Raw genomic sequence first — 27604 nt, 5'->3', positions numbered from 1 at the left:
ATTTTGATCATTTGATCATTTTCATCGCACCACAGTCATTTTCTGCAGCAAGGGCTAATTAGATCGGGACCTACAATTTATTGCCGCTTCTGAACGGCAAGCTTGTATTTAGACCCATCTAGAGGTTGGTGCGCTAACCCCTCGATGGGGGACTTCCTGCGGTAGCAATTTTTTCTACGGTCATGTTGCTGTGTCTGTTGTACCCCTGTGTCAGGAAAGTTTTCTGACAAGGACGAAACGGCTATCGAACTCGCGACACCTCTAAACATCCTTTGGTAATTTAGGCGAGTATCTTATCGACCTGGGCTACCGAGCCAGAGCAATAATTTTATTTCGATTTAAATCTTTGTCATCAGAACCACTACTTTCTTCTCCACAATTCGACATAGGGTAGATGTAGATCTATGATCTTCTGCACTTTCATCATCACTGCTTCCAGAGTTTCTCTCATCTAATCTCTGCATCTCCTGGAGTATTTCTTCTTCAGTAAATATATATTTTCTCATCATTCTAAACTAACTGTTTGAAAAGATCACACACACTCAAATTTTCTACGTCCCAGAATAAACAATTTAACGGATAATATGGCAAGAATGCTTGACAAAACCAAAAATAGCACACCTGCTGACGATACTTGCAGATAAGAATGAGGGGAAAAGAGAGGTCACGCGCAAGGTCAAATGCAAAAAAAGACTTTCAGAAGAATTATAACCTACTTAGAAATCAATTGTGACGATGATACTAGTATTTACCGCATAATGTGCTAGAATATAAGGAAGGGTCACTATGATCTTCTTCCGTCTTTGTTGGTATAGCTTCGTTGTTAATAAAGATAACGAATAAACCTTTGGTACACAATAAGAACATGCTAATTCAGGAAAAGTCCAGAAATTCCAGGTGGTTCAGTTTATTCTTATCAGAGATATGTAAGCTTAAACACAGCGTGCAGGTTCATAAAGACCCCTGTCTGTCTTTCTAGTGTTAATATTTCATCATTGATAAATGGAACTTGCAAATGCAGATTATGCGATATCATTTTGTCTTGAAGTAACCAAGATTTTTATCTACGGATTTATGAACAAGAAATATAATGTATAAAGCGCACGTTAACTCATTTATTCGAGGGAAAGTGACTGTGATATGTCAGTCATGGAAAAGAAATTGGTATACATAGGTTTACCATATTTTATCGGTGGAAATACGGGAGATAGAGATCCTAAATGAAGAATTGCTTATTGCTAGGCCGACCATATTTTCTCGTGAAAAATACGTGAAATTGGGATTCGAAATACGGGAAAATGTCAATTATCGCTAAATGATGCCAAAAGTAAGCAAAGTCGTTAACTCATGCTAAAATCACCAATGCTAAAAGTCGCCAATCGCGGGAAATAAAGCGGCACTTCAAATTGCAGTGAATTAAAAAAAACATGACACATATGTGAGATGAATATTCTTGTTTGTAGTCTCTTAATGAGGCTTTTTGAATCACGTGATATTTCCCTTTTTCTTGAGGGACATACAAGGTAACCAATATGGCAACTACTTGCGCAACTCATGAAAGACATAAATCAAAATTAAATGAACGTAGAAATGAATTGTTTTTTTTTCTTTTTGATGGGTGCTAGATATTTCGAAAATTTTCTTGAAGCTCAAGTTAGCGATTTGCCTGCTTTTGCTTCAAACAAGGCTTGATTAAAGCTGCGGAATTTCTTCAGTGTAATTTATGGGTGCATCATCAATTTCAAAACATCCTAAACTATATGGATTGATGATATTGGATATTATAAAACGATACGGAGACTTTAATTCTCATTTTTGTGCTTGAGAAGATAAAAATAAAAAGTTGAAACCAATGTTATTGTATGAATATCTAACTCAAAAGTAGGTCAGACTAATTATTTTATATTTAATTTTCTGTGCTTCATATTTCTAAGGAACTCAATATTACAAAAATCGAGAATTCAGTTCAATTTCTAAAATTATTGATGGAAAACCCTACTAGATTTCCACATTTCTACGGTAAATTCTGCAATTTTAACATTGATTTCTCTGGGGGAACATGCTGTGCTTGTCCCTCCAAGTGATACTGGTGATGATTATGACGTCTATTCCAAAAGCCTCATTATCGTGATGTAATTTCTAAGTTGGAAAGATAATTTTAATCGTTGATTTGAAGAATGAAAAGTAAAGTTGGCTTCGTTGAAAATACTTGAAAACCCGTGACATTTCTGCAAAAAGGTCGGGACAGCAAAAAAAAAAACAAAAAAACAACAGAAAAAACTGGGACTGTCCCGAGAAATACGAGATGTATGGTCACCCTACTTATTGCTATTCTATCTTTCATAAAAAATTGCTAATTATGGTTAAAATTTATGGGAGAGAAATGCCGATGGGTATGTACGAAGAAGGACTACAATAAATTGCAGTAAATAAAAATTTATTTCACGAAATGTTATGTTATTGATATTTTTTTTTAAAATGTCTCATTTTTGTTATTTAAAAAAAAAACACGTCACAAATATGCGACATGAACGTTTATGTTTACAATCATAATTAAAAGTGCCTTGATTTGTAAGAAATTAAAATTATCTTCCTCCACGTTTTCAATCAAGATTGAGCATTTCAATTCAGTTTGAGTGAGTCAAGTGAGTTTAGTCGAAAATACGGGACATTTTGAAAAACAAAGTCGGGCCAGTGAAAATAAAAAATAAATAACAAATATACTTAGCAAACATGCATATGACTCATACGTCACGCATTTCCCTGTACATTCCCGTATTTTCACTTTATTTTGGCTGTCCCGACTTTTTTGCAAGAATGCCACGGTTTGTCACGAAAGTTCTACATTGTAGAATCCACAAAGCCTACTTATATGCTTACAGTTTTATACTTTATTAAAATCAACTGTTGAAATTATTTTTCAACGCATAAATTATATCACTATAATTACAACTATGAATAAGAATATTCACCTCACATACGTCATGGTTTTTTTACTTTCTTAGTAAAGTGATCCTCAAATATGTTCAAGAGATCCTGTATGATCTGTCTAGGGAATTTGTTAATGTTAATAAACATCCATGCCCGAATCGGGGTTCAAACCAACTCTTCCACAGTAAAATGCTAGCTCCTAAACTACTCCACTGCAAAACGGCAAATACTCAATGTTTATTTAATTGTTTGCCCCTTCAAACGTTTTATTTCGTTATGTTAAATGTCTTACTTCGTGGAATCCATTTTTATCCACTGCAATTCAGAGTAATGCTTCGTTTCCTGCCATTGGCTTTTTTTTTAGTGGTTTCTGCAAAAATTGGCAAATGATTGGCGATGTCCCGTATTTGAAATCCTGAGTTCCGGTATTTTTCTCGAAGAAATTTGGTCAGATGTGCAATAAAACTTAGCGACACGCTTTTTACAATCTACCAAAATTACGTGAATACTGTGGATAGCAAAGAAATCATTTTCCTCAGCTTTGAGGCTTATGTCAGTGGTGAAATAATTGACGTTATATGTCTCATCAGGCCCGTAGCCAGAAATTTCAATCGAAGGGGGACCACTTTCATTTCGTGGGGAGGGGCCAAAGTGTTAGAAAACTAGTTCCAAAACTTTTTACGTCGAGGGGCAATTTTCAGAATTGTTATCATTGAGTACTAATTTTGGCAACATTTGCATGTTGGTGCCATGTATGAAATACAGTAATTGTGATGAATCTGGTGATTATGCATAATTGCTGGTTATTATGCACAATAATTTCATCCGTTTTTATTGGTGATTATGCATAGTAACTTATATAAATCAAGCGATTATGTGCAATTACTGATTTATGCCATTTTCAGGGCTCCCACTCGTCCGACTTTTTGATAAAATGTCCTACTTTTGTCCTACTTTCTAGTTTTTGTCCTACTTTTCCACCACACCCTATCGACAAAATTTGTGTAATTGATTTTAATTGAGCAGGAAATTATTGATATATTGCCAAATATTACGGATGTTGAAGAATGCAATTAATGATTCTGCCAAAGCGAAAATTGTATCATTTTTATGGTAATTTAGAGGGGGGAGGTATGTGAACTATTTGATTGATTAATTTTTCATTTGCTTAGTTTGAGGGTTCAAAAAGTATAGTAGTCATTAAAAACTTCTGTCTGGATGGAAAAATAATTTTGTATTTATTACTTTATAGTCTTGGACAGTAACTAACATTCATCATTCAAAATTGCGGTGCAAATAGGTGAAACAACAGTTTGCATTTCAAAGAAGTTGGATACATAGGCCTATTCTAAGTTTGGTGATTCTGATGCTACCCAATAGCATTCAGTGGTCTTCTGTATTTTTAAGGCATGAAGAGGCATAAGCAATATTTACAATGCTCAGCAAAGAGCTAGAAATGGAAGTGCATCATTTGTCAAAAATGATTACACTGGCATTGAACAGTAAAATGTGAACAAAACAGAAAAATGATGAGCAACGCAGTAAAACTATCTGGTTCACCTTGCCTTATATATGTCGGATCTTGTAATTTACACATTTTGCATGTGCTTTCAAAAGTGGTCTCGAAGGTGCGTCATTCTTAAAAAATGTACGTCTTCGAAATTTGCTGTGCCTTGTCAAAGAGAGTTGACAAGCTCGTCACTTTGGAAGACTCCAAAAAAGAATGCAATATATATGAGGAGAGACAGCAAAGAATTATCTGTGGTTGCTAGTGCACTGGTTTGGCCAAAAATTGGTTTTGTAACCAAGTCATTTGTCATTTTGTTTTAGCTTGACTGAAATAGTGCTAGGGGAAAAAAAAGTTAATTCAAAATTTAAAAAAAAAAATTTAATTATTAATTTTTTTTTTTTTGAAAAAAATTTTTTTTTAGGGATTTTTTTCCATTATGCTATGATTATGTTGTCTAAGGGGATTACCCTCCCCCATCCTACTTTTTAGTTCTGCGTTTTCCTACTTTTTCTCATTTTTTGAGTGGGAGCCCTGCATTTTGTTTACAGTAACATATAAAAGGTATTCCACGAAAAACGTCCAAAAGCAATAAAATGTTGTTGTCCGTATCCGATTTGAAATTCCAAAAGGAAATTACCCGCTTAAATTGAGTTTGACGAATTAATTTTAATTTGACGAAAATGTGACATTTTATACCGCCCCTCAACAGATCCCTTTTCACGAAAGCCAAAGGGAAATGTTTCCGGGAAAAAATGACGAAAATTCTGGGAAATTTTAATTTGATGAAATTGTAATATTTTATACCACCCCTCAACAGATCCCTTTTTACGTCAGCCAAAAGGAAACGTTTCTGGAAAAAAATTAAAATTCTGTGAAATTTTAATTTGATGAAATTGCAATATTTTATATGCCCCTCAACAGATCCCTTTTCATTAAAGCCAATGGGAAACGTTTCCGGGGAAAAATAACGAAAATTCTGCGAAATTTTAATTTGACGAAATTGTAATATTTTATACTGCCCCTCAACAGATCCCTTTTCACGAGAGCCAAAAGGAAATTTTCATGGAGAAAAAAAAACGTGTCATTTATCAGAAATCTATTAAAATTTATAATTCAACAAGAATCTCTTATTTTGTTAGGCACATTTAGCATCCTGCGGCTTATATAATTAAAATTTTGTCAGTGGATGTTGTGGAAGAAGATATTTCATACTTTGCCAATACAATAGAATATAGAATGCTTAGGCAAAGTATAGAATAAAACCAGTATTTCATACTTTGCCTGAAACATGCATAGAATGTCGTTTCATACTTTGCCGGTAGCATATACACTATATTGGAAAAAAAAGTCATTAAAAATGTTTTTTTTCTCTCATTTTTATTTCATTTCTTGCATTGAAAGTTCTTTTTCAGTAGGTAATTTGCAAAAATGTTCACTGCTTTGAATTTTTGAAGTGGAAGGTTTCACCAAAATGCAAAACATAATGTTAGAAATGCATGTTGTTATTGTTTTTTGTAAAAAAAAAATAGTTCCACTTAAGCTTTAAAAAAAAAAGGTATTTTTCTTAAACGAAAGTAAGTATTTTAAACAAAGAATGCATAATTATTGGCCAAAATGTGGGAAAAGAACAGAATGCATAGGTCCCGTATTTTGGGGGATTTCAGGGAAATGTTTTGCCTGCTTTGTTCCAAAAGAATGTGATGTGGCCATGTAGGGACAGCTGCCATAGTCCTCACTTCACTTTCTTTATAGCTCAGTGGTGAATGGTCAAGTTCAAGTTGTAGTAGTAGTTTCATTAATGGCCTATGTTGGAAGGTTTCACTGTTGACTCTATTTATATTTTATATATATTTTTTATTGTTATTGTGAGGATTCTTAGAGAAAAACTGCTATATAATATACATACAGGGTGATTATAAAAAAACTATCCCGACATATGGGCCCCTAACTATCATACCATTCACAGAAACTGAATGAAATTTTGGCATAAGGTATTTTGAGGTATGCGCTCAAGAATGATATGGAAAACAACAGTGCCACTCTAACAGTTACGGTTACAGTGAGAAAATTTCGAAAATATCAAATGGCAACACCAAGTTTTTTGTATTGGAATGCGATCTCCATACTGAAAAACCCTAAATAGCGTTCGAACGGCAACTGTAGCATGAAAATCACCGGCGGTAGATAGGCTAAAAGTGAGGACAACCAATAAGAAGACTGATAACTGACCAACTAATAACTGACAGAGAAGCAGTATGAAATAAAGCATTTTATTGTGTTTCACAAATTTTCCACATGACCTTGTGGACTAATCTGGGATCTCAGCCGAAGAAACGGTGTGACGAATGAAACGAACATTAATGCTCTGGTGCACGGCAAAGTCCTTTTTACTTTTTCCTTGCCTAGCTCCGGGGATTTTCGTGCTACAGGTGCCATTCCAACGCTATTTAGTGTTTTTCAGTATGGAGATCGCATTCCAATACAAAAAACTTGGTGTTGCCATTTGATATTTTCGAAATTTTCTCACTGTAACCGTAACTGTTTGAGTGACACTGTTGTTTTCCATATCATTCTTGATCGCATACCTCAAAATACCTTATGCCAAAATTTCATTCAGTTTCTGTGAATGGTAAGATAGTTAGGGGCCCATATGTCGGGATAGTTTTTTTATAATCACCCCGTATATATATATATATATATATATATATATATATACATATAAAATTGATTTTCTGTGTGTGTGTATGTATGTTCTCTATACAAATCTACAATTTTAGATTGATCATCGCCAAATTTTGCATATATATCAAATGGGACCTGACTTAAACGATAGGCTACTTTAAAATTTCGTCAGAGCAGGGCAAGTGCCCCAAATGGCCAAAAAACTGTCGGGCAACAATGGTTTTTGGACCTCAACAATCACTTTCCGTTTACTTTGATTACCGTGGTTCTCTAGCAATGCGTTTCAGACGTGTTTATGCCTTTGCAATGGTTTGTCATTTCTTCAACGCTGTCAGTATATGTATAATATTTATGCGTTTATAATGGTTTGCCACTTTATTCAATCCTCCCAGTAATGAGAGCTTTTTGAATAGACACCATCATCAGCATCACTTTGAGGGTAAGGCAAAGGATGATGCCCCATAGAAATCAGTGTTAAAATTGCCGATTTTACTGTAGAAATGCTGAAATTTTGTGGAGTTTTCTGTCACATCAATAATTTTAAAAATTGTATTGAATTCTAGATTTCTGAAATATTGAGTTCGATTAGAGATATACAAAGCCCAGGAGATCAAATATGAAGTAATTAGCCCGACCTACTTTTGAGTTGGGTATTCATGTAATAACATTGATTTCAACTTTTTATTTATATCTTCTCAAGCAAAAATTAATGTCTCCGTATTGTCTTTTAATATTCAACTGCATAAATTCATAGTTTAGGATGTTTTAAAATTAATTATGGGCCCGTAAAATACATCGAAGAAATTCCACAGCTTCAATTAAGCATTTTTGAAAGCTGAAACAGGCAGAAATACATAACTTGAAATTCAGGGGGAGGGAATCCAAATACCTAGCACCCCTTAAAAAAGAAAAATATATATATTCGTTTCTATGTTTCTTTAAATCTAGATTTGTTTATTTCATGAAGTCGCCATATAGGTTAACTTAGAAACGATTTGCATGTCTCTCAAAGAAAGAGGGAGATATCACGTGATCCAAAAAAGCCTCATTGAAGAAAACCCAGGCAACGCCGGGTATTATAGCTAGTATATATATATATATTAAAAAAAACCCCAACAACACACAAGAATCAGGGTCTATTAGATGATTGCAATTGATGTGTTATTAAATTCTGGTTTGCATTAGGTTGATGATTTTCAGTTCACATATTGGGGTGTGCTGACCACCTATTAAGAAAAAGAGGTAAACTCTAGTCCAGAATCTTCACATTCTAATTATTTTAATAAAAACAATTTATATTTTCTATTATAGAGTTTGAGGGCGATTTTATTGGGCATTATGAAAAAAAAAAAGACTGCAAAAAGTTATAATTTCTGATGTGTATTATAGTATAAGTCTGACAACAGGCCTACAACTTTGCAATTAATCAATCATTACACTTCACTCATGGTTATAAAAATCAATGGCAGATAGTTGCACTACACATAACAAGCATTACACAGAAACAAACTTCACTTTAGATTCACAACATATACACACACCAATTTGTTAGAAATTCCGTAGAGGAAAGTGCACGAGGTGCATGTATAATTAAGTAATAGTATTATAAGTCTGATTATAAGATGGTATTATATGGTATACAATTATGTACCATAATATAATAATGATTTGATAGGTTTGTTTCTCTTTCATACATGAAATTCAGCCCTGATCTTTTGAAATGACATTATATTTTTCACCATTTCAGGTCTATATATTCTTTGACTGCCAATGACAGAATTCTACTCTCTGTGCCATTGACATTTGACCCAAGTATACTCCAAATCTTTTTGACTGTTTCCGTAGGAGCATCATTGGTTATCATACCAGACCATATTATAAGAATACCACAAGTTTTCACAGACGTGATCCGGAACAGAAAAGTCACCATGCTTAAGGTCTTTGTGTGTTTTTGTACTTCTGAATAAAACTCCTCTCCTGTACTGTTCTTATTCTTTCTTTAACTATTTCAGTCTTACTTTTCCTTCATTGTTACCATATTTCTTGGCCTATCCATTGCTTTGCCTGCATCATCATTTTTGGAGCTTTCACAACTTGCACTGATTATCTACATTAATTTTTGTTTAAAAAACCATATCTGAGAAATTGAATCATAAAAACCATAGTACAACATTCATGCATCAAATAATTAACACTAGAACCGTGGAGTGGGTCAATTTGACCCAAATCGAACTTCATTTTCATTTATCTCAAAAACTTACATGCAGATGTTAAAAAAATTTTGTGACTTTTCATGATATTGTTCCGGATAATTTTCCACAAGACTTCGAGATTGCAAAACAAGAAGCGGTTCGACGGACAAACACAGATTTATTTACAGAACAACAATTTACACGCATTTACAGCCTAATCAGAGGGCTAACAACCAGTCTCTCTCTCATTCGAGTCTCCTTGAGCCTCTCCGAGCCTGTCTAGCCTGCCATCTTGTGAGCGCCGCACTATTTATAACCCCGGAGAAACTTAGAGAAAAAGAACATTCCACAAAATTCTATTTTACAGTTTCCTAGTCAGCGGCGCTACCGTACGGAGGGGTTGAACCAATGTCTGGAGGGGCGAGACTTTCTGGAACGTTCTCATCAATAGCATCTTCCTCCGATGAACCGAAACCGGCATCAACCGATTTCGATATTTCTGAGAGCCATCGAACAAATCGCGCCATCTATCGCCTACAGACCGTAACAATATGATATATGAATATTAATTCACGAAAATTTTATCATCTTCACATTTTGTGTTTCAGAGCTATAAGCACTTATACCTAGAACCGCGGTTTGGGTCATTTTGACCCAACGTACTATTCTATAGGAAAAAAGGGGTGCAGAATTTTCTTGGAAGTGGAAATTTTTTTGTAATGTTTTCAAATATTTTAAAACATTTTCTAAAATGTTTTGTAAATGAAGATAATGAAGGATAAAGGTCTTTCAAGGTCAAGGCCAATTCATTGTCAGAGTAGATTATCTTTTTTTCAATGGGGTAATGGCACAAAGTAGAGCTAAATATTTTTTTCCTTTGTAAACTTGAATACCTGGAATTCTGACGGGACTCAATGAAAATTTTGGGAGAGTAGAAGCTTAACTCTAGAAAAAACGTGTAGTTGAGATTTCTGTAGGCAAACGATGTCACAGAAAAAGAGTAAACTTCTGGCTTGCACCAAATATATTTTGCACGAATTTCGAAACCTTGGGAAGTATCAGCATCCAACGAATCTCTCTTTCAGAGCACATAGTGATGAGAACAAGGCCAGAAATGCCTCAACCGACACCTCTTTTCACTACACTGAAGCTGGCTCAAATGCTAATAGCCAAGAAATACGAGCTTAGTAGAGACGATGAGACGAAATCGAAGAGCAATATTATCTCACACAATAAAGATAGTGAAACTACAGTTGTATGGAACAATGATGCCACAATGGCAATTTATCAAGGAAAGAACGATATAAGTTTTTCGTTACTCAGCACGCTTCATTTGGCAGTCGATATTGGAAGTAGTTAGCCCCAAAAAGCTTCCTCACACACACACACAGAAACTATTTCCACTACAATTCAATAAAGTGCAACGATGGTAGTTGTAGCGATCAAATGCCCAGAAAATATTTGGCATCATAGACGTTTTTTATAACATCCTGGATCTCGAGAGATATAGATGGCTTTTTTCTCAGCCAGAGATATCAAGGAAACAGTTATTTTCCGGATATTATGCTGAGGTGAGCTCGGAAAGAAAAGTCATCACGTCTCCGCCGGGACTCGAACCCAGGCCCTCTTGCATACCGGGCAAGCATGCTACCATCTACACCACTGGAGACACATGAATCTGCCTTCCTAATTTCACGCACTGTGTCGTGAGGCGCTGAAGTAGAGGCATTAGTAGCCTCTCTTAACTTCAGGAAATGTTTCCTTGATATCTCTGGCTGAGAAAAAAGCCATCTATATCTCTCTAAACCGTCCCACCCAGGGGCCATTTCCTGAAGTTAAGAGAGGCTACTAATGCCTCTACTTCAGCGCCTCACGGCACAGTGCGTGAAATTAGGAAGGCAGATTCATGTGTCTCCAGGGGTGTAGATGGTAGCATGCTTGCCCGGTATGCAAGAGGGCCTGGGTTCAAGTCCCGGCGGAGACGTGATGACTTTTCTTTCCGAGCTCACCTCAGCATAATATCCGGAAAATAACTGTTTCCTTGATCCTGGATCTCACTATAAAAATATTCCTGTATTTTGTATAGAGCTGTACAGAAGGCCAGAACTATTTTTTGAAAGCAGTTCCTCAAAAATCTTATTGAAGAGCTGTGTTCATCATACGTGTTGCCCTTGCGCAAAAGAAAATGTTTGTGCGCTCTTGATCATGTATCAGTTCGTATGCGATCAAAATAATAATAATAGTAATAACTAAAGATTAACGAATCTGATATGTCAGGTAACATAAAAATGTGGAAACAAAACTGTTAATTTTTACATGGGTTGTGCAACTTTAACATGCGATGAATGTGCAAGAATATTGAAAAAAAAAATTGCTCAACTGCTCATCATAAATTCTACTTTCAGTAAGAAATCAATACTTATTTGAATCATATTATAGACTTTTTCCATGCTCAATTTGACACGCTTATTTCACATCTTTGTCATATTATGGCATTACTGAAAAATCTTTTTCGACTGAATAGAGTAAATAATGTATAATCTTATTTTTACTTAATTACATCATTTTTTTAGCTAATTTCGAAGCCCATTTTTATATTCATGAACAAACATAATTTTCCATTATGAATACACAATTAAACAACAATGATTAAGAATAGGGAGAAACCCAGAAACCAAAAATAAATATCCTGTTTTCGCTATGAAACACTGTTTTTTAAAGTTTGGGTCAATTTGACCCAGTCGGCGGTTCTAGTGTTAAATAGCATTTCAACCGCTCCAAATTTTTTCTAAACATTTGGCAAGCATTTTCTAACAATCCATAGATTTAAAAAAAATTCTGATTTGTCGAAAGTTAAATTTTTTCCTTGAAAGATGCTACTCAGATAAATACTCTGATGCAGTGCTTATGTTGAATTTATTTCTGTGATATTTTTTTTTATGACTGTATTATTTACACCTATATTAAGCCAGGAAATATGGTAAACTATCTAAATATATAATATTTAGCCATTAAAAGAACAGATTCAATATGGTTCTGGTCTGCAGTTTATATTTTAAACTCCTTTGTGAACTCTTTTCCTTTTCTTTCCTTGAGTTTAAAATGAACTTAACACATTTGTATCGGAAACAAGAATTCTTGTTTTACACATGTGTCGAAATATCTTTAGATCACTGAAATACCTTGATTTTTATGAACGTTTCAGGAAAAATAGCAAGATGCAAATGTGTTAAGCGATATTTTGTTTTGTACCTTCAGATGCTATCTTATCTTGTATATATATATATATTGTTTGTAATTGAATTTTTAATTGGGTTGCTGTATTTTGAAATATATGACATCCATATTTGTTATGGGCATCTTTTTATCAGCCACCTCTTGGGGAATTTTGCCTGTTGTGGCATTGTTTTTGTATTTAGATTTGTATTAGATGGGGTTTTTTTTTCAAGTTTTGGCATCTAGAAAAAATAAAAATGAGCTATTATTTTAAGAGAAATGACTAAAATATTTAATGAATGAAAACCGGATGGCACATGTTGCACAAGTTTTTTCGAGGTTCACCCAGCTGATGATAATGCACAAATCTGCATTCATTGTATCTTTAGTGTTGTACTGCATTAAATTTAATAACATCAGAGGTTTGATTTATAGAAAGTTTACCAAGTGGAAAAGCACCATGAGAGTAAATATTAATATGCATATATTGTGTGGAAGAATACATACCATTCAAAATGATTTCCCTACATTTGTCTATATTTTTCTCCATGTTCCCCATAAGATAATGAAGCAATCTGATATCTATAGTTTATACAGCGAAGGTGATGTTCATCTTCAGCTATCAAAGGCTTGTGTAATGTTATATGAGGGGTGTATAAAAATTCTTCCCCACACTGTGTGCACAAACCATCAAAAAGTTGTACCACGCTACTATACACTACACCTTTTCTATACTCTTTTGATCACGTTTGGAGCCTCTTTATATGAGAATAAACAATTTTTATTGCTTGTTCAAATAATATTTATTCTGGCTTGAATTAAAATAAGAGTGGTATCTCTCTTTGTTATCATTGTCAACTCAAGAATGGTTGTATTATACTTGCTTCTTTAAGACACAGAAGGGCTGAAGATGGGTCTACTAAACATATAGGGTAGCAAAGAAAGTCCTTACGCCGCATTTTACTGGTGAACCATTGATCTTAGAGCAGAGGTCTTCAATGTTTGGTCTGCGGGACACATTTGACCCTCAGAGATTTTTGCCATGGTCTGCCGGCCATTTTTAGAAAATGGCTCAAAACATTGAAGGCAGATGATTAAGAGAGAGAGAGAAAAAAAAATATTACATTCACATCCCAGTGAGATACAGAGCAAGAGGCCCAAACAGCTTTTTGGAGGAAACGTCAGCATATAAAAGGGCATATTTAACTATGGAATTCACAGAAATTCTGAACAAAATACCTACATGAAAAATAATTTCATATCTTTGAAAGAAATAATGTCAGAATTGATAAAAAAGAAATAGTTTTGATTAATGAAAGGAATTTCGGAAGAGTAATAGTTGATTTGAAAAAAAAAAATCTGATTTAAAAAAAAATTCAAAACCAAGGAAAGAAATAATTTTGAAATCTATAGGATTTTATGGTGACTTTTAAGCATATGGCAATGCTGTTAACAAGCTCTTTTTTTAATGGGAGTCATAAAAACAGTCTGTTCCTCTTTCTCAAACTTTTTCATAGTGACGACTTAACAGAAATTAGCGATGAGTAAACAAGGGTTTAATAACATTGTGGTCTATGAGAGCTGGAAGGGTCTGAAGAAAAATGACGACTTAACAAGGTTTTACTATATTTCCAATTAGGAAAAATATCCAACTAAGTTTGACCTTAGATACGTCATTCATATTGCAAGGGGTTGTATAGTTATTTAAATTATGAAAACACTAGTGTTTCATATGTGCACTCTGTTCTCAAAAACCTAATTAGGAAGTTGTTGCCCTGTCTCTCCTGAGGCCAACAAAAAACTCCATGTTTTTAAGTGCAATATTCGCAGAGATGTTTGAATTAAAATCGGGAAATAACAGGAAAAACTGACAGATAACGTTGCTTTTCCAATTTTTGAATTCAAATATGTCAGTGAATATCGCACTTTGAAACTTGGATTTTTTTTTGTCAGCCTCAGAAGAAACAGACCAATAACTTCCTAATTTGGTTTTTCATAATAGCATGTTCATATAAAAAGTTATTTTAATAATACAACTCCATGAAATATGAATGATGTATCTGAGGTCTTGATGTTGTTTGGATACTTTTTCTAATTTGAAGTGTGAATCTTAGACAGTGTTTTTCAAAGTGTGTGCCACAGCTCCTCGGGACATCACTAACCTTTGTCGGGGGGGGGGGGCGGGTTTCTTGGCAAACTGGAGATATTCACTTGTGTGCCTATTTATGCTTTCTGAAGTTTTTCTTTTATAAGTGAAAATATCTACTAAAGTCTTCTGGAGAGCTGCAGGTAAGCCATGAATTGGGCAAGGGAGCCGCAAATGACAAAAGTTTGAGAATCACTGCTCTAGGATCGATGGTTCACCAGTACAATGTGACCTAGGGATAGGGACTTTCCTTACTACCCTGTATAATTCCTGTCCAAATAGCAGTATTAAGTGGTTTCTATAAAAATATTTCATCCTCAGTCTTTACTAAATAGCTCTCGCAATACAGGGCGATGCAAATTGCAGTTTTACTTTGCCCCCCCCCCCCAATATAGAATGAGAATTGATTTACCAAAATTTTCTAACTTGAAAACAAGAAGGTCATATGATTTTATATCTTCAAAAAACAAAAATCAGAAAATCATCATCTGGAGAGGGGGGGGGGGGGGGGGGGAGAATCAAGATTCAGTCATGGTATTCACATCATTAAACATAAAAAAAAACAATTATGGTAGATCATGTTTAGTATACTGTATTCAATTTTTTACAACCGTGTTAAATCACAATATGGTGGTTTTTGCAGTAGCCAAAATACCACAAATATGTCTATGAATCTAATCTTTTAGCTGTAACAAATCTCTGGTATTATTAAGATAAATGGTGCTTTTGAGACTCCTAACCTAAAATTACATGGGTTGAGGTTTGGTGAATGAGGTGACCATGAAAACAAAAGTGTCGATAAATAAAACTGTCTTCGGTAAAATTTTACCTGAGTAATCGTTTCATGTACATGCCAAGGGGGTGAAGTCCCCTTTATGTATAAAAATCTTATTCTGGACTGCATAAAAAATGCACAGCTTTATAGTGCAAAAAGCATATGACGCGTACATGCAAATCCATACAAATTTGCAAAGTTACATTTTTTTCCATGTGATAAGCCTGAGAAATTGTATTGGGGTGTTCATAAAGCCAAAATCCCTGGTCCTAAAACATGGCCATAGTGTGGCTTCTGGGGGACCCCTCTTGAACGGCTTATTATTAGGCAAAACAAGTGTAAACTTTTGTGGGGCCCTGGGGCAGTGTCCCGGTTGCTCCAGTGTAGTTATGGCCCTGTGCTGAATACAGTTTAAAGTAGTGCTATTTTCCCACTTGGTGGTGAGTTTTTTAATCAAATTTATTTTTTGCAGGATTTAAATTCCCATGGCATTTCTTTATAATAGTCACACTTTGTTAAGATAAAGTTGAGAAGGAACAAGCAAAAATGCTTTGTATTGACAGATGTTAAGTATTAGCAGAAGAATGAGCAATTTATGTCCTATGTAAGAAATATAAAATTAATTTTAAGCAAGTTTGTCTAAATTGGGTTCGAGTGTTTTCCAAGTTTGGAAACTTTTGTCTTGTTGTTTTTATTTTGTAGAAGTTTCAAAGTGAAAATAGTTATGATAATTCTGTTTATAGGCATGTCATAGTTAATCCTGTGCCTCTTAATTTAATTTCAAAAGATTTGTCCCTCTGTGTTTATGTCACTGGGCATCACATATTTGAGAGATTTGCTGGATGAAAATACGCCACTACGTATTCTGGCTTTGGGAGGTGAAAGATGTCCAACAGCTGAAAAATTGAAAGCTATCAGAAATCCAAAGTGTCGCACAAGGATATTCAACTTGTATGGTCTGACTGAAGTGTCGTGCTGGGCCACATATAAAGAAATTTTGTTTGATGTTGAGTAAGTTGATAAACGTATGTAATTTTTATTGAAGTGTATTCATGCATGATAAGATTTTTTGATATAAAGTAAAACTTCAGATTACAGGGGTTTCCAGACAAGGAAAAATTTCAAACAAATTTTGACTCAGTTAAAAAACAATATTCCGTGAGACGAGCGAAACTTTTTTTAAAAGATTTCAATTTGATAATTTCTCGATAACAAAATATTTCTCCCCTATATGAGTAGTAAGTATACCTCTATTACTTATAGATGAGCAATATAACTTTGGGTATTGACATTATCTGCCGAGTGCTATATGTTTATTATTAAAAAGCTGATGTTTTCTTTCTTTTACTGTTGACAACGCTGCCTCAATGAAGTCCAGGTTCAAACAATTTTCTGAGCTTTTTGAAAATATTTCAGTGAAAGATTAAATTGAAAAATGCATTGCATGCATGTGAGTGTTATTGAAACCTTTGAATAGTTTAAGGGCCTTTGTTTGATTTAGGCCCATTCGTTAAAATGCTCACTTCCATTGTGAGTGGCATTCATGGCACAAGCTCATGGAAGATTACTACTACTCGACCACACATACACCTCGTCCATATTTCTCTATGAAATATCTAACAAAGTGGTACATGTTGCAAAATGTTGTGAGCCTAACGTGAAGTTTGTTTCTGAGAAGACTTGTTATGTGTTGTCAAGTGCTGCCATCTGTCTTCTGATTCCAGAAGCAGGCAACTCTGCTGACTGTTTTTCACTACTGTTCATGCGTGAACTTTTTAAATGTTGTAGACCTGATTGCTCTCTGTGGAGAGACTTTTTTAAATGGGGATCAACTTGCATTTGCGTCTTTAAGGTAAGAAACACCCTTGAAAGACTGCCCCATGCTCTTTTTTGGGTGTTAATTCAAACAAGAATTCCAAAGTGAAACCTCTTACTCTTTTATATCATTCTAGAAGCATTCAAGCTTTTAATATGCGATAAGCGAAAATAGATTACAGTGAAATCTCATTTCAACGATACTCAATATAACGATAAAATCCCTCTACTACAATTTTTTTCAAGTCTTTTTTGGAAATGCCTATTGTCTAATGTTAAACACTACCACCTCTCGATGTAACAATAATCCCTCTACAATGATATTTTTTCTTGGTTCGCAGAGTATTGTTATATCCAGATTTCACTGTAATTGAAATAAATCAATCTGCAACTATATATGTTTGAAAAGAGTGAAGGCAGGGGGAAGGAATGGTTGCAGAACAAATAATTTAAGCTTCTGTTATTTCCTGTGCGAAAATTTGATTCAATATACGAGTGTTTTTGATTATCTGCACATTTGCAGAATGGATTATGTTCCCATAAGAACAGGAAATTTACACATAATAACTTCATGGTTATTTTCCCCCCTCTGTTTTATAATCACTTTGTTAACATGTAAAATGCAGGGAATGCTTCAAATTCAATGGAAGATCTTAAGATGCAAGATTTTAATTCATTTCTATGGCTTCTTCAAATGGAGAATTGATTTATCGTTGAAACAAAATCATGTTATGAAAAGGAAGGGCTGTTTATCTTTGAAGGAAGAATAGTAATTGTACATCTGACAAGTCAGAAGTGCATTACCATGATCGCCTTCATGCAGAAGCAATTGAACATCGTGACAACCTGAACCTAAACAAGAAGGTTATGAAAATCAATTGTTTAAGAAAATGTGTATTGCTTCAGCGATGTTATTTTGTATGGTTCGCAGTGACCTGAAGAGTCATTGAATATCAGGGAAATGAAACATAATCAAAGACAATGTAAAATACACTGCTGGCCAATGCAACACCAAGAAAGGCAAGAGATATCGCAACAATATTTATTTTGTAGATAACATGTTGACCAAGCATCAAATGATTAAATTTATAGACTTCTGTGAAGTGTGGTTCCTGCCAAAATCAGTAGCCAGAGTAGCCGCCATTGTTTGAGACCACCGCTGCCACACGCCTCGGCATTGATTCAAAGAGACTTTGGATGTGTTCTTGGGGTACAGCAGACCAAGCAGCTTCCACGCGTTGCCAAAGTTGATCTGGTGTGGCAGCTGGGGATGTAATCTGGGTCAATCGTTGAGCAACCATGGACCACATGTTTTCTATCGGCGAAAGATCCGGAGAGCGAGCTGGCCAGGGAAGCAATTCAATCTGGCGATTGACAAAGAACCTTTGGACAATGCGTACCATGTGTGGTCGCGCATTATCCTGTTGAAATATGGCTGTGGGCAAGCCCTGAAGGTAAGGAAGGACAACTGGCTCCAACACCTCGGAGATGTAGCGCTGGCTTTTTAAAGTACCGGCAATGCGTACTAGAGGCGTGCGAGAGTGATATCCAATACTGCCCCATACCATAATACCCGGTGCAGGACCAGTGTGGTGGTGCATAACGCAGCTGTTCAGCATCCTCTCTCCACGGTGTCTCCAGACTCGAATCCGACCATCGTGGTGTTGCAGACAGAAGCATGACTCGTCAGTAAAGACAATTTCATTCCATTGTGCCGTCCACATCCTTCTTTCATCGCACCATTGGCGGCGGAGACGTCTGTGGTTCTGCGTCAAGTAGACGAAGCAATGGACGTCTTGTGGACAGACCACTCTGCTGTAAACGGTGTCGAATGGTACGTTCAGACACTGGATGATGCGGTACAGACTGAATGTGCTGTGCTATGGTTCGTGATGTGGCTGAGCGATCCGTCACTGCCATACGCACAATACGCCTGTGATCACGTGAAGTGGTGCACTGAGGTGGATGCGATCGAACATGCCGGTCCGTCGTACCCTCCTGCATCCAACAATCACATATCCGCATTACAGTTGTTTGGTTTCGTCCAACACGACTACCGATTTCCCTGAAAGATAATCCACAATCTCGGTAGGCCACTATCCTTCCTCTGTCGAACTCGGATACTTGATCAAAAGATGATCGCTGTTTTCTACGAGGCATAATTGATCGTTTTTTTGAAAAAACCACAAGAAAAACACAATTGCAGTACTTTAAATCGTCGGAATCTCCAAGCCTTAAATAGCGCTTTGAAGTGGCGCCACAGGCACGCGTGATGTGCGTCTGCACTGAAATTCTAATCATTTGCATATCTCACCTCCGCTAATGCATGTTGTAAATTTCATATTATTTGCATGCTTCCTTCAGGGTGTTGCATTTACAGTGGCCAGCAGTGTATTTAGCAAAAGTCAGGGAAAAGTTCTGTTAAGTTAAAAAAAACCAACTCTGAGAAATTGAAAGGTTAATTTTGAATTATATTTCTTCTGGAGTTCTGGCTAGGGAAAGTCTGAGAAATAATCAAGCAGATGATAACCCTGGTAACCCTGCTTTACCATTCACAATATAAAGCCGAAATGAAAATTTTTAATTCAATGCAAAAATTATGTTTTGTTGATTTATAATGTGTAATACAATCCTAGTTGTGATATTTATATTTTTATCTATTTCGCAGGCAATCTTCCTCTGCAATTTCAATAGGCTCTCCATTGGCTGAAACTGATGTGTATGCTTGTGATGATAATAATGAACCCATAGAGGAGGGTTTTGGGCAATTATTTGTGGGTATGTTCCAGTTTGAACATATTGTTTATGTTAGAAGAAAACTTATGTGTTTGAGGGATTATGATGGAAGTGTTTAAAATTTCCAACAAGCTGGATAGGATGGACCATGAGTTATTGATACACCATCAATTTAGTGCTTTGACAAAGAGACAACTCCAGGTTGTGCTGTTGTAGGGAATTTTTCTGTAATGGGGGTTGTGAATAAATGGAATGGTTTACCTTTAATAGTTTAGCTTATCTTTAGTGGGTCCCTGGAGCCTCCTCTCTATCATTAATTTGTAGTGTGATGAAAAAAAAATGATAAGAGTAGTCTTGGGATTCTGGGCTTGAGTTCTGTCAGTCTTACCTATGTAGGGGCCATGGGTAAAATCGTGAGAATTGGAGATACTTTTCATCGTACAACATTGTTCCAGCAAATGCAATGCAGTAATAGTGTCAAAATCCATAGAAGCACTAACTGAATTGAATAATGTACAACAAAGAATTTCTTCAAAAGTGTATCTTTGACCGGTAAAGAATGGGTACTGGAAATATGCAAACACCGTGATAGAACATGTTCTTTCAATATTAATGTTTGCTTAAGAAGGCTGTTCATTTCAGCATGTTTTGCAATCATATTAGTGCAGTATCTCTATAGCTGTCTAAATGACTACTTCACCAAACACCAATTCTGGCCATATCGCTATATTGCAATTTACTGCCATTAATGAGCTGGTTGGAAATGAGGGCGCTATCTATTGGTGGTCGCCTCAAGTTCGTTAGGGAAAATATGTTATCTATATCCTCTCTCGAGTTTGAACCCAGGACTGTGACAGCAACCTTCACGGTAGTAGACAAGCATCTAACCACCCGCCACTCAGGCATTGTCTAAATGACTGCTACCTTTGTTCTAGGTAGAACTTTTCACTTTCCTATTCAACTAAGAAAATTTATATTTTAGGAATGCAAAAGCCCAAGATAAAAAAATTCAAGAAATTTCACCAACCTGAAACAAACTGTTTGGGGGTTATTTCATGTCAAAGTAGCTTTACGATTAAAATGACAGCTTCTACCGTTCTAGTGTTAGGGAAACCGCTGTAACCAAATTAAACATTCCAAAAGTCATTGTTGAGATTTACAAACCATTGTGCTGCTCAACAGTTTTTGCCCAGCCCTGATGAACTTTTAAAGTAGCTAATCATTCGATTCACATCCTGATTGGTGTATATGCAAAATTTTGCAAAGATCTGTGTGAAATTGTAGATTTGTATAGCGAACACACACAGACAGACAGTGACAGAAAATAAATTTTATATAGTGAAACCTCACTACAACAATTCTTGATATGACATGAATGTCGCTCTCCACTTGTTAATACAAGATATACAGAAGACTGGATGTTGTGAAGATATTTAGTATTTGAGATGTTAATTTTTTTTTTTAAGGAAGGAAAAAACTCATTAACATCTCAAATACTAAATATCTTCACAACATCCAGTCTTCTGTATATCTTGTATTAACAAGTGGAGAGCGACATTCATGTTATATATATAGCCCTCTGGTGGCTCGTCGTCCATGAGCTATTAGCTGATCGGTTTCACCGTCCATTGCACGGTTCCGTTCGGCATATATACGCTCTAGCAAAGGAAAATCTCTATCTCCTCTGTAGCTTAGTGGTCAGAGCACTCGTCCAGCAATCGAGAGACCCGGGTTCGACTCCCGGTAGAGGCAGAGATGAGTTTTTTCCTTCCTTAAAAAATTAACATCTCAAATACTAAATATCTTCACAACATCCAGTCTTCTGTATATCTTGTATTAACAAGTGGAGAGCGACATTCATGTCATATATATAGCCCTCTGGTGGCTCGTCGTCCATGAGCTATTAGCTGATCGGTTTCACCGTCCATTGCACGGTTCCGTTCGGCATATATACGCTCTAGCGAAGGAAAATCTCTATCTCCTCTGTAGCTTAGTGGTCAGAGCACTCGTCCGGCAATCGAGAGACCCGGGTTCGACTCCCGGTAGAGGCAGAGATGAGTTTTTTTCCTTCCTTAAAAAATTAACATCTCAAATACTAAATATCTTCACAACATCCAGTCTTCTGTATATCTTGTAATTCTTGATATAACGATAAATCCCTCTACAATTTTTTTTCCTGTTTTATTTATATACATAAGATGAAATATATATGTATCATCAATATTTTTTTTCAAGTCTTGTTTGGAAATGTGTACAGCCTAATGTTAAACGGTCGCCTCTCAATATAACGATAATCCTTCTACTACAATATTTATTATTGGTATGCAGAGTATCATTATATTGAGTTTTCACTGCATATATAGATTGCATTGAAAGTGTGCCTGTGGGGAGATTTTTCCAAATGTGAGGCTCACTTGCTTTTGTTTACCCGATGATTTTCTTTAGCATTAAGCGTGAAATCAAAAACAAGTGAGAAATGCCAAAAAGTAGATTTTGTAAAAATTAACTTATGTCTTTTTTGCAAGAAGCCATTTGTTTATAGTTTTACAAAATAAACTGTAGACATTTTGTGTTTTTGATTGGAATTATTTTGTATTAAATACTGTAACTTATTTCAATTATTTCCTGTTTCAGGTAGCTCTACTAGATATTGCATTATTAATGATGAGGTAGAGTATGAATGTCAGAAACCAAGAGCTACTGGTGATTGGGTTACCAGGACGAAAGATGGGGAAATGTTTTATGAATGCAGGAAAGACCGTGTCGTAAAATTCTATGGTATAAAGATTCCACTTTCTCTCCTTGATATGGCTCTTGATAATTTGAGGTTTATTGCGAATCATTTTATCTCAATCAAAGAACAAGTTGCATGCATCTTTATTGTCCTCAGTGCAGAATGTTTCTACTCAGAAAATGATGCTGCTTTGTTGATTCAGAAGAATTTAAGAAAATGTTCAAAAGATCTACCCATTTTTGAAATTATTTTTGTCCCATGCATTCCTGTGAATCGCCACGGTAAACTTATTTCCATTTTATTTTGACTTCATTACTACTTAGAATGCCAACCACTTTATGCAGTAATTTTGTCATTTTGCTGTATAATTATGGGCTTTATTTCTACTTTAGGGAAAGCAGATCAGCAAAAACTTCTGGACTATTTTCAAAGTAAGAATAAGACTGATTGTAAGTTGCCATTGGAACTAACTACGAAAAAGAAAATGTTATACGAAACCAATATTTTCAAGATGGTGTCATCATTGTGGAGAGTAAGTAGAAATGTACCTAAAATTTTGCAATTACATGAATGCAGATTTCTTTTATTATATTTTTCAAATAAAAATTTTGAAGATCCTTTTATAAGAGGATTGCAAGATCCCTATAGGTCACAAGGTGTATGTTTGTTTTTTTGTTGATATTGTATTGTTTTGTATTTTCATGTTTTTTGTGTTGGTTTTTTTTTGTACTTTTGATATGTTACAGATGCACAGGATTTGACAAATCAAAAAATACTTCAGGTGCTTGACAAATTTCTTAACAGCAAAAAAATAGGTTTTTTTTAATCACAAAAAAATAATAGTTTTTTTAAAAAATTACTTTTCAGGTACTTGACATGCCTACTAACACAGAAAATGGTCACTGACATAATTTTGTATTGTCTTATTAATACTACAGTATATCCTCTCTAATCTGGACTCCTCTGGACATAAGTGGTTCCAGATTATGGATCCATGTTTCCCAAATTTTTATATTTGAAGCAGTGATATGCTTCCTTTAAGCATTTTGATTCATATTTTCTTTTAAGAGAAAATTAATAAAGCAGTATGTATATATATAATAACAGATAATTTTTTTAAAATTTTAACCTCTTCGGTTACAAGTGATTAGCAAGAAATTTGAATGCTCTTTATTTGAAAAATCAGTGATAAATATGTTAACCTTGTCTTAACCTAACCATGCATTAGAAAAAAGAAAAGAAGTAGAAGAGAAAAGAAAAGAAAAAAGGAAAGAGAGTAAAACACAGTATAAGTAGTATTAAAACAAGTATAGAGTAGATTGATTTTTCTTTTCACCCCACCCTACCTGTTCTCTTTTACTCTTATAAGAAAGATGTATCATGTGTGGGGGAAAAAATCACTGTCAGGTACAAAAAACCAAGGGGAAAAAATTATAGGGTTGCAACAAAGCTTCGTGATGATGAGGAGAGAGAGGAAAGACAACAGAGAGAACTTGTTTGAATTTATTCCACTGGTGTTTGGATGCAGTATTATGGCCTTGATTGTAAAGTTGTTGAAACAGAATTTTTAATTTACATAATGTTACTAATGAAAATATCCCTTTACTTATTCTTAAATATATTTTACATAGTCATTGCACAGAATTGAAAAATATTGAAAATATTTTCCCCCCTTAAAATCCTATAAGATAGGTCTATATCGATTCCATATTCTTCCAATATTTGTACTGCTTTTCCACTCTGTAACTTTTTCAAAAGTTGAACTTTTTCTCATACACTCAAAGCATTATGTTTCAGTCTGCAGCTTATACCTGTGACATCACTTGTTCGAAAATTCACTCAAATAGATAATCACAAAAAATAATAGAAAGCAGCTGGACAAGTTCTAAGGTTAACTGTATGGGGTGTGTCTATAACTGTATCTAACCAAATCTGAATATCTGACTGATCACATTCATTGAGACACACAAGTGCCATAATATTTTCCGCTTTCCCAGAGCCCTAGAAACCACGATGGACACCATCAATACATCAAAAAAATGTGGTAAAAAAATATAGAAAATGCAATATTATAATAAAAATTCATAAAAATGATTTGGGTAAAGAAAAAGTGTCAAAGTTCATTGTTGAGAAAAATACTCTCTGAAGAAATGTCCGGATTATGGGTGTCTGGATTAGAGAGGTTCTACTGCACTAGTAGTAGTTGTTGCGGATTACACCATGTAACACTATGTTTCTGGGTAACCAGCTTTATTTCCTAGTGACTTATGACTAAAAAAGGGCAGGAGAAATATAAATTTTTTATGTTTTCAGTTTTGCTTTTAAACTTGGAAGAGCAAATTTTTATTGTTATTTTGGAAGTCAAATACATGAAAAGCAGGATTATGTGAGTTGTAAAGAAACACAACAAGAACAATATGCCATAAATGGCAGTTTTTCCTTAGTTGTCCATTATTGATTTCACAAATCAAAGATACCCAAGAGTGAACATATTTCATTGAAACTAAGTTAGACATACAGCCAAGCTCACCAATTAGCCATCAAAAAGGTCTAACTTATTGCTTCCCATTTAAAAAACCAAACTTACACCAAACAAAAAATAGTTGATTTGAGACCCAAAAACCATGTAGCAAATATGTATCCAATAGTGTAATCGCAGTCACAACCTTTCCTTATTTGGCATTATGCCATGTGATATTTAAATTAAAATAACTTCCATTTTACTTATTTCACATAGCTGATTTCCAAAAAGTATGAATTCCACCATTATACATAAATATTGGTCATATAAAATAATTTGTCTCCTCCCTGGATGAGAAAAACCAGTTACATTAAAACACCTACAACATGTTACCTACGTTTTCTGTAGATTAGTAACCTCTCAACAACAAAAAAAACCTCAAATACGGAAAACAAAAGCTTGGGATATCTTTGTTTGCATGCTTAACAGCTTCTTGGGTAATCACAGGATCATAAACTATCTCAAGCTTGTGAAAATACATAAAAATCTACACAATAATGGGATGACAAATGTTTCTCCAAGTGGCACATCGCATCCACTGTGCTCATCTCGACAAATTTAAAGAAAGTATAGATGCTTACTCAAAAAGAGCACCTTTCATTAAAAAATTCTTGACTTGAAGCATTTATATTCAGGGAGAACACTGCAAAAATATCATGGAGATTATTTTTGGAGGCTAAAATGGAAAATGAAGTGTATGTGGAAATGAAGATTGTGTGGAAAATGTCCAATATCATTTTTTAAATTAAAATTTTATTTCAACAATTTTTTTTCTGTGAAATGTCTAGATTAGTAGTGCGCAAACTTTTTGAAGCGCGACTCCCTTTTGACCAAAAAATTTATCGCAACCCCTATATAGATTGAGCATAATCGAAATGTCCCAGTTTTTGGGACATTCCAATTGTTTGCCTGTAAATGTGCTGTCCCGAATGCACTTTTCGGAACGCTTGTTTTGATTTTAAATAGGCAATATTGTCTTCCAAAGCTATTCAATTTTTTTAATATATAAATATTTACTTTGTTTTTTGATGTATTTAGTGTCCTTTATGCAAGATGGAAGTGTAGCAAGGTGTATGGTCTTCAATTTTCGTATTCAGGGTGATTAAGAAAGAATCATCTGATTTCAAAATGATTCTAAACTTGAAATCTACCATTAAAAAAAATTGTTCATAAAACGTAGACACATGTTTCCCCTTATATTCATATATTATCATTCTATTGTGTTTTTTTAAGAAATATACAATTTTGAGATCGGGCGATTCTCTAACTCGCCCTTTAAAAGCACTAACTTGATATCATCTGCTGCATGCCAGAATCATGAATGTACAAATTTTCCTTTTTTAACAGTAGCTGTTTGGATACCTTGTTTTGCTATCTGAGTTGTGCCTGTCATGTGAATGTGTATCCCTATTGAAACACACGTTACAAAACATGTTAGGAAATTAACTTTCATAGAGTAACATGTTAGGAAATTAACTTTCATAGAGTAACATGTTAGGAAATGAACTTTCATAGAGTAACATGTTAGGAAATGAACTTTCATAGAGTAACATGTTAGGAAATGAACTTTCATAGAGTAACATGTTAGGAAATTAACTTTCATAGAGTAACATGTTAGGAAATTAACTTTCATAGAGTAACATGTTAGGAAATTAACTTTCATAGAGTAACATGTTAGGAAATTAACTTTCATAGAGTAATATGGGTAGAATAAACATTCAAATGCCATTTCCCACATTCTTTTTTTACAAAGACATTGCACATTTCTGATTCTGGCATATATTGATACTGGAGCTGATATATTGATTAATGTACAAGTAGAATTTGATAAAATTATATTGTATGATACATGGTAATTAGCTCAGCTGAATAAAGGCATTCTTTAGTTTTGAGATATTTTTAAACAAAAATGAATTTCTTATTTGGAAGTTTCTATATTGACGAATCTCTCATGCCCCCCCCCCCCCCTTTTAGTTCATTGACTTGATTATTCAGGCTTAGAAAACACAGAACTAACTTCTACCCAAGAACAAAAAAAAAAAAATTGTTACATTGTGTTATGAATCTGTCCAGATTAGAGTGGTTCTATGTGTAGTTATTAGTTGTTGTCTTCAGACTTCAATTTAACAATCACACATATAAAACTTTGTGCCAATACTAGTTTTCTAGTAGCTTGGGATTTTTGTCAAGCCATGCCCATATGCCCCAAGAATTTCTCGTTAAGAATGCTTGCTTTTCCCACCAAACAGTTTTGCCCACATGAGGCAAGACAGCTCTTTTTAGAAACTCATGTTTTTTTTTCCCATCACGTCTCATTTATTCCAGCTTATTTTTTGATTGATAGAT

The 27604-nt window shown here is 34.8% G+C and overlaps 1 protein-coding gene and 2 non-coding genes across 5 annotated transcripts in view; all 3 read left to right on the top strand.

The window, feature by feature from the left end:
- Nucleotides 1–27604, top strand: part of LOC149070263 (beta-alanine-activating enzyme-like) — a 99624-nt gene that overhangs the window by 49691 nt on the left and 22329 nt on the right. For all 3 annotated transcript variants that reach the window (XM_089249576.1, XM_089249577.1, XM_089249578.1), the window contains 5 exons: nucleotides 8871–9060; nucleotides 16240–16463; nucleotides 19936–20045; nucleotides 22638–23018; nucleotides 23130–23269. In XM_089249576.1, the coding sequence (XP_089105702.1) occupies nucleotides 8871–9060; nucleotides 16240–16463; nucleotides 19936–20045; nucleotides 22638–23018; nucleotides 23130–23269 (1045 nt within the window). The remainder of the gene's footprint in view (nucleotides 1–8870; nucleotides 9061–16239; nucleotides 16464–19935; nucleotides 20046–22637; nucleotides 23019–23129; nucleotides 23270–27604) is intronic.
- On the top strand, nucleotides 21684–21755 carry TRNAA-AGC (transfer RNA alanine (anticodon AGC)). Its single transcript has one exon. It is a non-coding gene; the product is annotated as a tRNA-Ala (tRNA).
- TRNAA-GGC (transfer RNA alanine (anticodon GGC)) lies at nucleotides 21983–22054 on the top strand. The gene has a single exon. It is a non-coding gene; the product is annotated as a tRNA-Ala (tRNA).

Source organism: Pholcus phalangioides, unplaced genomic scaffold (genome assembly GCF_987345545.1).
Source record: "Pholcus phalangioides strain wild (caught in Gottingen) unplaced genomic scaffold, Ppha-v1.0 ptg000022l_1, whole genome shotgun sequence".
Classification (NCBI taxonomy): domain Eukaryota; kingdom Metazoa; phylum Arthropoda; class Arachnida; order Araneae; family Pholcidae; genus Pholcus; species Pholcus phalangioides.
The sequence above is the reverse complement of the archived record's forward strand: the minus strand, read 5'-3'. Positions and strand labels throughout refer to the sequence as shown.